Source organism: Gopherus evgoodei, unplaced genomic scaffold (genome assembly GCF_007399415.2).
Source record: "Gopherus evgoodei ecotype Sinaloan lineage unplaced genomic scaffold, rGopEvg1_v1.p scaffold_31_arrow_ctg1, whole genome shotgun sequence".
In the NCBI taxonomy this organism is placed as follows: Eukaryota; Metazoa; Chordata; order Testudines; family Testudinidae; genus Gopherus; species Gopherus evgoodei.
Genome location: NW_022059983.1, coordinates 2,706,666 through 2,719,144, shown reverse-complemented (window position 1 = coordinate 2,719,144; position 12,479 = coordinate 2,706,666). Strand labels below are relative to the sequence as shown.

Genomic DNA, 12,479 nt, shown 5'->3' with positions numbered 1-12,479 from the left:
GGTGACTCTGTGACAGTGCTAAACCCAGAAATGTGTGGTGATGTGTGTGAAAATGTCTGTTCTTTGTCATATTATTTGCTATTAATGTTAAAGAGAAAGGCTGTCTCATTGGCTCAGCACTGGGCCAAGGGCCAGAAATAGCGCCTAGGTTTTAATCTCCCATCTGCTCCTGACTCACTGTGCGTCTGTGAGTAAGTCACTGCCTCGTTCTGTGCCTCAGTTTCCCTACAATAGAGAAAGAGAATTAAATAATCTTGCCTTTCTTGGTGCTTTGGGCATTGGGTACTAGCAGAGTGGGGGTGCCAGGCCAAATAGGCTAGTGCTCTGATCCACTATAGCTAATCCTATTCCTGGCTAGTGTAGGGATTAAGATGTGGATAGAGCAAAAATTAGATCAGACCCTGACCGCTTGGGGTGGTACCTTGTAGTATCTCCCATGCTTGAAGCACCCACAGCTCTCCAGAGTCACGCAGCCCTGGCCGTTGAAGAAGAAGCCCTTGTCACACTGGCAGCCTTCAGCATAGGCCTCCGGGCAGTCCATGATGTCTCCAGGGCAGGTGGTGGTACAGAGGTTGGCCCAGACCTCGTAGTGGCTGTTGGCTGGGCAGGTCAGAGCTTAAATAGAGAAAGAATTAATTTAGGGCAGGAAAGACCTCACACCATGAACGAAGGTACAGAGACATGAAGGAGAGGAGAGCAGGGCTGGGAGGAGAGGACCAGGACACTTATTTAAGGATGGTTTCCATCCAGAAGAGTTTCTGAAGAAACCCAGAGGTTTGGAATGAGATGTCTTGAAATTGTGACCCTCCCCAGTGCGTCTCAGAGCTCCATCAGCATCACAGCACTTACAGCAGAAGGAGGCATTCCTCCAGGGCTGGATGGAGGCCCCGGCCTCTTGGCAGGCTGTCACATAGCTGTGGATGCTCTGGCACAGGACCTGGGAGTCCCCATTGTCCAGGCACAGATCATACAGGCAGTTGTTGAAATACACGCTGGGGCTGACCGTGCCATGGCAGGTGGCAAAAGGGCCATCAGAGGCTGTGAGTAACCCGCAGTAGTTGTGTGCTTTGAAGACATCTTTCCTCTCCTCCTCGCAGACTGGACAGCTGTTCCCAGCACATTTGTCTGTACAGGATGCCTCTGGGATCTGAACTTCCCAGGCAGACCCGAAGGATGCAGTGTCAGGGGCCACCCTGCCATCGGGGAGCAGGAACTCGTCATCCTGTTGCCCTTTGTAGTTCCCACACAGGCCGCACATCCGGCCGTGGTAGCGACCCGGGACTGTGACTCTGACCTGGTAAACCAGGTCGTAGCTCACGGTGAGGCCAAAGTCAGTTTGCACCAAGACATTCACACTGTGCTGATATGCCCGGAGTCGCCCATTGGCCAGGATCACAGGCAGGTTGTGGGACACCCCGTCCACCTGGAAGAGACAGAGCATCCTGTGTGAGCTGTGGGGAGAGGATACTATAGGGTTTGGGTTATGGGCAGTGAGTTCTGAGATTCTGTTCTCACGGACACTGCAGTGTAAATCCAGCATGACTCACTTTAGAATAAATCAAGATTTACGCCAGGGCCACTGAGATCAGAATCTGGTCCCAGGCCTGCAATAAATTAGGCAGTAAAAGCCCTGATCACTATATCACATGATCACTCTGGCCCACATCTCTCTCTGCCGCTGATCTCACTCCTGATCCTCTCTCTTTCCCACTCCCTCCATCTACTTACCCTGCTCTTCGCCTGCACCTGTTTGGGAGGTGACTTCACCACATCTCAGCTGTTCCCCTTGTGCTAGTGTAGGGTGATTTTTGTGAGGTCCTCAGAGATAATCAGCACCACAATGTCCACTCAAATCACTCCCCATCGATCTGTTCCCATCCTGCTGCTCTGATGAGACCCACAGAGTCAAGGGGAGAGGAGATGGAGGCCCAAGGGAGGATTTCAGCAAAGGCTGAGTACAAACAGTGGCAGAGAGGATAATGATGCCATTGCCAACAGGCAGATTTGCAGCAAGAGGAGGTTTAGGAGGAGAAAAGAGTTCAGGTTCAAAGTCAATACCGAGGTTAGAAAAAATGGAGGCAAATCTTCAAGGGGAAACTTCTTGTCTATATGTTGCAAGCTCGTCACCCTGGCTTACCTCTCCGCTCTCCTTTTGCTAACTACCTACCTCCTCCCTGATTCTCTCTCTTTACCATCCCCATCTCCTGCACCCACATTTGGCCTGCAGCTCTGCTTCATGCCCACACCTACACTCAGAACTGTCTCCTACTTCCTGTCCATGTCCTCTCTCTCCTAAAAATCCACACTTTGTGAACCAGGAATGGCAGCAGAGAAGATAGAGCTGAGCTGGAGGATGCTCACTGTGCCCACGAGAAGCTCTCACATAGTGGCATCCATGAGTAATGCTTTCCACCATCTCCTGTTGACTATGAAATTCAGTCTCACCTGCCTGGATGATGACCTGTCCTCAGTTACTCATGCTTTTGTCAACTTTTGTCAGGATTACAGCAGTGGGCTATAACCAAACATGAAGCCCTTGGCACTTAAAAAACTTCAGCTGGTACACGCCTCTGCAACACATCTCCTCAGCAAGACTGGCCACGGTGAAGCTATCAAACCTGTCGCTACCTTGGCTTCCCAGAGAGCACTGAGTTCTCTGTCTTTATCTTCAAGGTGCTCAATGGCCTGTGCCCAGGGTATCTAAAAGATCAGCTAAACTTCGGGGATGAAAACCGTGTGTATGAGCTGAGGAAAAGGACCCCAGGAACAGATGGTATTTGTATAAACACACCAACTCTGCCTACATATTCAGCCTAGGGGCTGATTTGCCAAAGTGCTCCATTTTGGCCGGTGTTGGGTTACAAATCTTTTGTACAGACACTCTTTTCTTAACCTGTCTATTATATAATTTTTTTAATATCAGCTTTAATAATATTTTTAAATTGGAGTGGAGGGGTAATGAAATGTTGTTATCCTGACTGTATGAGCAGAACAGTACTTACTCGGTCCTGACTGATTGAGGAGTTTCCCCTAAACAGAAGTTCACTTGCTAAGCAGGGATTAGAGAGGCCAGATCCCAGTGAAAGAATGGTGATCGTAGTGCTGACTAAGGAGTCCTGGACAGCATTTGACTTTCCGCTGTATCATTCAGTGATCGCTAGAGCTGAAATCACTGGTAACCAGACGCTGAGCCTTAGGTCTGGTGTGGGACTATAGGTGGCAACTCCGTATGTACTCTGGGGCTGGAGTGCCCCTGGGGAAAAAATGGTGGGTGCTAGCACCCACTGGAAGTCAAGCTCCCTCCCTCCCCCAGTGCCTCCCTCCCATCAGCAGGCCCCACAGATCAGTGCCTGCGCCTCCTGCCCACTGCAAACAGCTGTTTCACAGTGTGCAGGAGGCTGGGAGGGAGGGGGGAGGAGCAAGGACAGGGCTGGCCTCACCATGAGGCAAACTGAGGCAACCGTTTCAGGTGCCAAACTGTGGGGGGGGGCGCCACTAGGACCCAGAGTGTAGAAAATTGTGTCCGCTGCTGGTGCATATCTATTCTCTCTGCTCTAGATGCACAGAGATGGTGGAGCGTTGTGCTGGAGGAAGGAGGGCACAAGAGACATAACTGAAAGCAGCAGAAGCTGCAGAGAGAGAAAGGAGGAGGAGCCTCTTATGTACCTGTCTGGCACCTTCAGGAGCCTGGACTGATTAACGCCAGCTTCTCAGGGAGCTTCTTGTTTCCTGCTGCTTCCCTGAACCCACTTGAGGAGAACACGCAGTCAACTGAAGAAGTAGGAGTCCCTTAGGCCCTTAAGATGCTGATATCTTCCCTCACTCAGGCCCTGCTATCAGCCTGCTTATTTGTCCCCTTCAACTAAGTGTTGAGAGCTACTCTAGCTGGCACAGCACAGCAGTCATGAGTGAAAGAAGAAAACGTCCCTCTGAGGCAGCATTCAGAAAAAGAAAGAAAGCAAAGGAAACTTGTCTATTTAAGCAGGAAGGAGCTCTCCTGAGATACACAGACACAAATGTTCACGGTGAGCCTTCTGGCCCCAGTGAGGATGTGAGTGGTGAGGAGATGCCTGATCTTCCAGTTAGTCAGAGTGCAGGTGATCTGGCAGCTACTGCAGCATCCAGATCTCCATCTCAAATGGATGTAACCGTGCACATTTCTAAAGAAAAGTGTTGATCAGAGAAAGGTGTGGTGGAGGCACAAGAAACAGCTGCTGCTGAGTTTAGTTCCTTAAGTCTGGATGATCCAGGACTGTGGACCCACTTGAGCAGTAACCTGAGGGACTTCCTCGTACCACATGGGCCACAGCAAGTGAAAAACTTCATGTTCCCCAAAGAGAATGAAAATAGAAGTTTCCATCCAACACATTAATGGCATGAAATCCCCAATGGTGAGAAAGTGGAGATGTCATGGCTTATGTACTCAAAAAACCCAGAATGCTGCAAACTGTTTTTGTTGCAAACTCTTCCAGTCTAATGTTCCAGCGACATTGGGTTCTACAGGAACAAAGGACTGGAAAAATCTGGCTAGAAATCTGGCATGCCATGAGAAGGCAGCAAATCATCAGAGAGCATTCCATCGGTGGAAAGAACTTGAGATGAGACTAAGGTTAAAGGCCACCATAGATGATCAGCATCAAGAGAAGATTGCATCAGAGTCTCTTTACTAGCAAAATGTTCTGAAAAGTCTCATTGCCATTCTGAGAATGCTTGCTACCCCAAACCTAGCACTGTCTGGTACTTCAGATCAGCTGTATTTGCCAAACAATGGAAACTTTCTTAAAATTGTGGAGCTGGTGGCTGAGTTTGATGCTGTACTCCAGGAACATCTGAAGAAGAGTCACCACCCAAAAAATGTACACACACCACTACCTTGGAAAAACAATTCAAATGAGATCACACAGTGACTGGCAACAAAAGTCAAACAGAAGATTGTGGCAGATCTGAAGTTAGCAAGATATTACTCTGTTATTCTGGACTGCACACCTGACATCAGCCATATGGAACAAATGACTTTAATGATGCATTTTGTAACAACAACAGAACCTAGTGAAAATGTCCCTGCAATGGTGACTGTCAGAGAGCATTTTCTAGAATTTATTGACATTGATGATACTATAAGAGCTGGTATGATAAATGTGCTTATTAAAAATCTGGAAGCTACAGAAATTGCAATAGCTGACAAGAGGGGTCAGGGCTATGATAATGGTGCCAACATGAGAGGAAAGAACAGAGGAGTGCAAACACGGATCCAAGAGCTAAACCCTCGAGCTTTTTTTGTCTCATGCCGTTCTCATTCACTGAACTTGGTGGTCAGAGATGCAGCATCAGCTTCTAGTGAGGCTGCTGAATTTTTAATGTCATTCAAAGCAGCTATATATTTTTCTCTGCATCAACACATCAATGCCAAATTTTGAAGCAACATCTGGAAACATCCTCTCTGACACTGAAACCACTGAGTACAACACGATGGGAAAGTCGAGTGAGGCAGTAAAGCCTATCAAACACCAAACTGGGAAGATAGATGATGCCATAGTTGCCATTATGGAGGATAATGCTATGTCAGGAACTGTTTGTGGGAGAACAGTGGCAGAGGGAGTGGAATCACCAGAAACATACATAACTTCAAATTTCTATGGGGCTTAGTGTTGTGGCACGACATACTGTTTGAAATAAATGTTGTAAGCAAGAGACTCCAAGGTGTTGACCTTGATATATCTGGAGCAATGGAACAACTAGACAAAGCAAAGTCATACCTACAGTCTTACCGGTCAGATGAGGGATTTCAAAATGTTCTGAAGAATGCACTGAAGTTGGCAGAGGAACTTCACACTGAAGCTATTTTCCCACCCATTCAAGAATACAAGAGTCCCTGAAGAAGAAGACATTTTGATTATGAGGCACAGGAAAATCCCATAAGAGACCCCAAACAACAATTCAAAGTTGAATTCTTTAACCAGGTGCTAGATTGTGCAATACAGTCTGTTGAAAAATGTTTCATTCAGCTCAAGGAACACAGCAGTGTATTTGGGATGTGGTAGGATATTCCAAAGCTCTTCGCTATATCTGAAGAAGACCTATATCAGCAATGCAGGGCACTAGAGACAGTGTACACATGATGACATGCGCGATATTGATGCGAGTGATTTAGGTGATGAACTGAAAGCCCTTTCAAGATACATTTCAGCAGGATCAATTCCAAAGGCTGTTCTGGAATGTATGTGCACAAATAAGATGACCACCCTCTTTCCAAATGCTTTTGTTGCTCTGCGCATACTTCTAACACTTCCTGTAATGGTTGCCAGTGGAGAACGCAGCTTCTCCAAGCTGAAGTTCATAAAAACACATCTACGGTCCACAATGACACAGGAGAGGATGGTCAACCTTGCAACCATCTCAACAGAGCATGAGCTGGCCCAGACTGTGGACCTTCAGGAAGCAGTTCAAATCTTTGCAATGCAGAAGGCACAGAAAGCACCACTTTGATTATTCAAACAGATTAAAATGCCAGTGTTTACTATGCAGACAAGAAATGCTACATTTGCTGTTCTGGCATTTGAAAGTTAAGTGTTACTTAAAATTTTTGAACAAGGCATTTTAAGTTGTTAGTTCTCCTTTATTGGGGTAGGTAGCAGAGCAGTACCATGTGAGGAGCAGAACAGGAAGAAGGCAGAATTGAGACCTTTCAAAGTTTTGGCCCAAGCGAGGGGGCATCATTTAAGCTCACCGCCTCAAGTGCCAAAATGTTGTGGGCCAGCCCTGAGCAAGGACACAGAACACTCAGGGGAGGGAGTGGAATATTAAGAAAAATCCACAACAAAAGACCCCACTGAACACACAACTTCCCCTGGGGAGAGGAGGAGAGAACAAATAGGAGAAAGAAGTGAGTCACATTGCTGGAAGATGCTCAAATACTCCAGTGATGAGCATGGAATAAGAACCTTGTAACAGGGTGACTTGCCCCTTAAGGGTTAGTGGCCTGAGACCAGCCAACCCTTGTTACTAAGTAGGAACACCTGAGCACCAATCACATGATTCCCCTGTAAGAGCAGCTGGAGGAGGCCAGGCTGCTATCCCAGCATAAAGAGTTCTCAGGGAAAACAGAAGAGAGTGCAGAGGCTGCTGCAGACCAGTACACTCCAGCAGGGAAACCTGAAACTCGGGAAGTGAGAAGACAGGAAGAAAGAGCCTGGGAGTGACCAGGTAAATGGGTGGATATGAAAACTTTATTCATAATGTGTGTTAATTTAATAAACCAGAGCCCTAGGATGGCTGCTATTATTAGAAGTTGTAAAAGTTATTCAGAGGTCCAAGAGAGTAAACTGAGGAAGGCCACCTATAGATTGACCTCTGGCCACGAGAGGACAAATCAGTAGAGAAGAGAAGAGAATCTCTCCTGTCCAAAAGGAATCAAGAACAATCTAAATTAGGATTGGGAGAAGAACTTACCGTGATGAGACCCTGTTTGCTCCACAGCAGGGTGAGTGCGATGCCATACACCTGAATGGACACCAGCTTGGCCACGGACACATTCCTAGTGTCCCAATCTTCTTTCTCTATGCTGATAGTGAATGGTGTAATGTCACTGGCATCGATGCAGGTCTTGGCCAGGATGTAGGTGCAGGTGCCTTGGAAGTCAAAGGGGACCCCGTCGAAAGAGAGGTAGTGGGGACGGCCAGAGGCAGAACAGGTCGCAGATCCAAATGGGTGGCATTTCTGGATGCCGTCCACCACCCCGCATTGCTCACCACTGCCACAGGAGAATGCCTTACACACAACCTCCCCACCAGCCTGACACACACACTGCTCCTTGCATGAACCGCTTGGGTGGAAGGTCTCCCCAGCCTGGTAGTAAAGTCCCCTGTGGAGGCATCCGCACTGGGAAAAGGGGACACAGAGGTCACCACTGAGAACGAAGTCCTCGTCACACACACAGCCTTCCTTACACCGGCTCATGCATTGCACCGGAGCATAGAGGTTGCTGCATGTCAGATCGCAGCTGGTGCTGCAGAATTCGTAGTGACTTTTGGGGGGACAAGACGGAGCTGTAATTAGAACAAAGAGTTAGCTCATATAGTGCATTAGCAATGTATGCAATGAACCATCACAGAACATGCAATTTCATTCAAGCTCCTAATTTTCTATTTCCTTGGTTTGATTAATTAATAAACGGGCAACCTCTCTAATTAGGTCCCAGTCTGTGGGACTGGGTGCTCCAGAGACACCAGGTAATGGGATACAGACAATCTCTCTCCAAAGATTCGGCTTCTAATCTGGTCCAAGATCAGGGTGTAGGGAGTGGGCTCGTGGGCCTGAAATTGTTCTGCAGAGCTTTTCACCACTAGCTTTTTGCCTTGAGTCCAGGTCAGTAATGCCTAAAACTCATTCCCAGATGATGGCTTATGGGAGATGAGTTGGTGGGTTCCCAGACCAGTTCCTAGTGAACAGACAGCTCAGTTACTAAGACTCCATTGACTGCCAGCTCTGATTATGTCAGCTCTCAGCAGGGAAGCCAAGGAATGACTGGATGGACCATGGAGGGAACTACTACATCCCCAGACAGTGCCTCTCTAGCCTGGGGTGCAGCACATTGATAGGGCACGGTGAGGGACCAGCTTCTATGACTGTACCCATCCTTTGGAGAGAGGGCTACTTTGTCACTTAAGAAACATTCTGCAGAACTGGATAAGCTGAGCATTTAGATCAACATTTACCAGGCCACAAAAATTAACAAGCCCCATGGGACAATTAGTAGTGAACATGGCGACTCACAGCAAAATTTTGTAGTCCTCCAGGGATGCACCATAGCTCCAGCTTCCTGACATGCCTCAGCATAGCCAGCAACGGCCTGGCACACATTACTTTCCCGCTCACTGAGGACACAATAGCTGTAAACGCAGTCTACGAAGTATCCATGGGGGTCCACTTTGCTGTGACATCCTCTGAAGGGGCCATTCTTGTCTAGGATGATCCCACACTGCCCTCTGCTACCTCGTTGGTCCTTTTCAATTGCCTCTATATTTGTGCATGGTGGTATCATTACTGCAGAGCATCCTGGGAGGTCGCCCACCTTCCAGCTCTGGCCAAAACTGACTGGGCTTGGTGCCAGCGTGCCATCGCTCATGAGCAAGTCGTCCTCCCTGTCCTTGTTGAAGTTGCCACACAGACCACACACGGCTCCCGCGTAGGTCGCTGGCAGGGTGACCGTGATGCGTCCTGACCACCCGGCAAAAGTAACAGTGAGGCCAAAGTCTGCCTGGATCACTGTGGCCCAGCCCTTTCTATACACAGTGATTTTCTTATCATTGAGGTTGAAGGGAAGGTTAATCAGGAAACCATTCATCTGTAAGAACAAATCATTCAGAATATGAAACATCGCTCGCTCGTGGTGGAACCTCTCACTCCAGCACAAAGCTCCAGCCCATAATTATAATAAAAATCCACCTCTGTTTAACGTTTTGTCCAGTCTGCCTTGCTCCAGTCCCTACAACCTGCCTGAATCCCAGCTCTCCAGACTGGACAGGATCCTCCAACCAGACTTTCATTACCTCTGCCTTTGGCTATTGCAGTTCTCTCCTCTCTCTTCTACCTGAGCCCCAGCTCCCCAGGTTCCCACATATGCTGGATGCTGCTGACACTTTCTGACCCATCTCAAGTGAAATGGCAGCACCCCAATCCTTAAATATCTCCATTGGCTCCCTGTTCATAGAAGAATCCATTTATCATTCATTCTATATTTCACAGTCCTTCCATGCACTGTTGATGACACAGGTGACTTTCTAGAAATGTTTTAGAGAGACTAGAGACAATTTGAGAAACTCACCAGGACTTTCCCAGGGAATTGATTGCTGATCTTGAGTTTGGTCTGATAAACCTTGATCTGTAGAGGAGAGGTATTGTTCTCCTGGAAATAGACCTCAAAGTCCACCAGTCCCTCTGCCTTCTTGCAAAGAGCGGTGAGCTGGTAGCGGCAGGTGCCTTGGAAGTCATATCTCTGTCCATCAAAGGTGGCATAGTGCAGATTTCTTGTCACAGAGCAGGTGGCATAGCTGGAGGGGTAACAGCCCCGTACGCCATTCACTAGCCCACACCTCTCCAAGTGTTTGCACGTAGCAGCCACGCATTCGACTTGTCTAGTGGTTGCATTGCATATGCACCGTGTTCCACATGCCTCATCTACCCAGAAGCTCTCGTTGGGGGCATAGGGGCGCCCTTCAAACTGGCACCCACAGCTGCTCTTGGGTATGCATTTGCCCTGACTCAGCATAAAACCATCCTTACACTGGCAGCTTTCCACGCAGGGTTCTTGGCAGCTGCTGGGGGCTGACTGGTCCACACATGTGGCGGGGCAGGCTGTTCCACAGAGCTGGTACTGGCTGTTCTCCAGGGGGCACTCCATGGCTGGGGAATGAAGGACCCACAGATTTAGCAGCCAGTTCTCTCCATGCAAAAAAACAGTATTTAAAATAGACCGAGGGGGATGTATATTGTGGGGCTATAATGAAATAAATACTATTGGGAATTGTGTCATTATGGGAGATTTTAACTTCCCAGATATAGATTGGAGGAAATGTGCTACCAATAATAGTAGGGCCCAGATTTTCCTGGATGGGATAGCTGACAGATTTCTTCACCAAATACTCACTGAACAAACAAGATGTGATGCCATTTTAGATTTGGTATTGGTGAGCAGTGAGGACCTCCTAGAAGTACTGGTTCTAGGGGACAACCAGGGTTCAAGTGATCATGAACAGTTTAAATAGAAGGATAACAAAAATAGATCTGCAACTAGGATCCTTGATTTCAAAATGGCAAACTTTTAAAAAAATGGATAATTAGTTAGGGTCCAGGAAGTTAACTGGACTGAAGAACTCGAGGATCTGAATGTGGAGGACGCTTGGAGTTTCAGAAACAATCTGAAGCCTGCATTCCAAGCAAGGGGAAAAAAATCATAGGGAGGGATTGCAGACTGAGCTGGATGAGCAAACGTCTCAAACAGGTGATTAAGAGAAAGAAGAAAGCCAACAAGGAATGGACGAAGGGATGGATCAGGAAGGAAAGCTACCTCTTGTAGGTCAGAAAGTGTAGGGATAAAGTGAGAACTGCCAAAAGCCAAGCAAAGTTGCACCTTGCAAATGAAATTAAAACCAAGAGTAACATTTTCTATAGCCATATAAATAAAAAGGGACCACTAAGCACTGAGGATGGGGTGACGATTAAAGAAAATCCAGGCATGACCCAACACCTAAACAAATACTTTTCCTTAGTTTTTAATAAGAGTAACGGAGAGTTTTGGGGTAGTGGCAGGATAGCTAATGGGAACAAGTATATGGAAGTAGAAGTTACCGCATCCAAGATGGCAGTCAAACTCAAAGAGCTTAATGGAACTAAATCGGGGAACTTGTATAATCTCCATCCAAGAATATTAAGGCAACTGCCACATGAAATTGCAAGCCCAGTAGCAAGGATTTTTAATGAATCTGTAAACTTGGGAGAAAATTTCTAATATTGGTCCTATTTTTAAGAAAGAGAAAAGTGATCCAGGAAACTACAGGCCTGTTAGTTTGACCTCAGTTGTATGCGGGTCTTTGAAAAAGAAGGCAGTAAGGAAACAGAGGTATATGTATTTGGGATAAAATACAACATGGTTTTACAAAATATAGATCATGCCTGGCCAACCTGTTCTCCTTCTTTGAGAAGATAACTGATATTTTAGACAATGGAAATGCAATAGATCTTACATAGTTGAATTTCAATATGGCATTTGATACAGTTCCATGTGGGAAATTATTAGTTAAATAGGAGAAGATGGAGATTAATATGAGAAACATAAGGTGGATAAGCAACTGGTTAAAGGGGATACTACAACAGGACATATTGAAAGGTGGATTGTCAGGCTGGAGGAAGGTTAATAGTGGAGTTCCTCAGGGATTGGTCTTCGGATCAATCTTATTTTACATTTTTATTAATGACCTTGGCACAAAAAGTAAGTGTGTGGTAACAAAAGTTGCAGATGACACAAGATTGTGTCACCAATATGGATGAGAACTGAAATATCATATGAGAAGATCTGGATGACCTTGAAAACTGGAGTAAGAGAAATGGGATGAAATTTAATAGTGCAAAGTGCAGGGTCATGCATTTAAGAACTAACAAGAAGAATTTTTGTTATAAACTGGGGATGTATCAGTTGGAAGTGACAGAGGAGGAGAAAGACCTGGGTGTATTAGTTGAGGACAGGATGACTAAGAGCCACCAATGTCATGCAGCTGGGAAAAAAGGCTAATGCAGTCCTAGGAGGCACCAGGAGAGGTATTACCAGTAGAGACAAGGAAGTGTTAGTACCATTATACATGGCACCGGTGAGAGCTCATCTGCAATAGCGTGTGCAGTTCTGGTCTCCTATGTTTAAGAAAGATTAATTCAAACTAGAACAGGTGCAGAGAAGGGCGACTAGGACGATCCAAGGAATAGAAAAC

The 12,479-nt window shown here is 46.7% G+C and overlaps 1 protein-coding gene across 1 annotated transcript in view; it reads right to left on the bottom strand.

Annotated features, from left to right (window-relative positions):
• LOC115640391 (IgGFc-binding protein-like) overlaps positions 1-12,479 on the bottom strand; it is a 129,485-nt gene that overhangs the window by 49,627 nt on the left and 67,379 nt on the right. The window contains exons 28-32 of the mRNA XM_030543133.1: positions 9,824-10,401; positions 8,773-9,343; positions 7,450-8,045; positions 850-1,423; positions 422-615 (exon numbers count right to left, since the gene is read on the bottom strand). Coding sequence (XP_030398993.1) covers positions 422-615; positions 850-1,423; positions 7,450-8,045; positions 8,773-9,343; positions 9,824-10,401 — 2,513 coding nt within the window. The remainder of the gene's footprint in view (positions 1-421; positions 616-849; positions 1,424-7,449; positions 8,046-8,772; positions 9,344-9,823; positions 10,402-12,479) is intronic.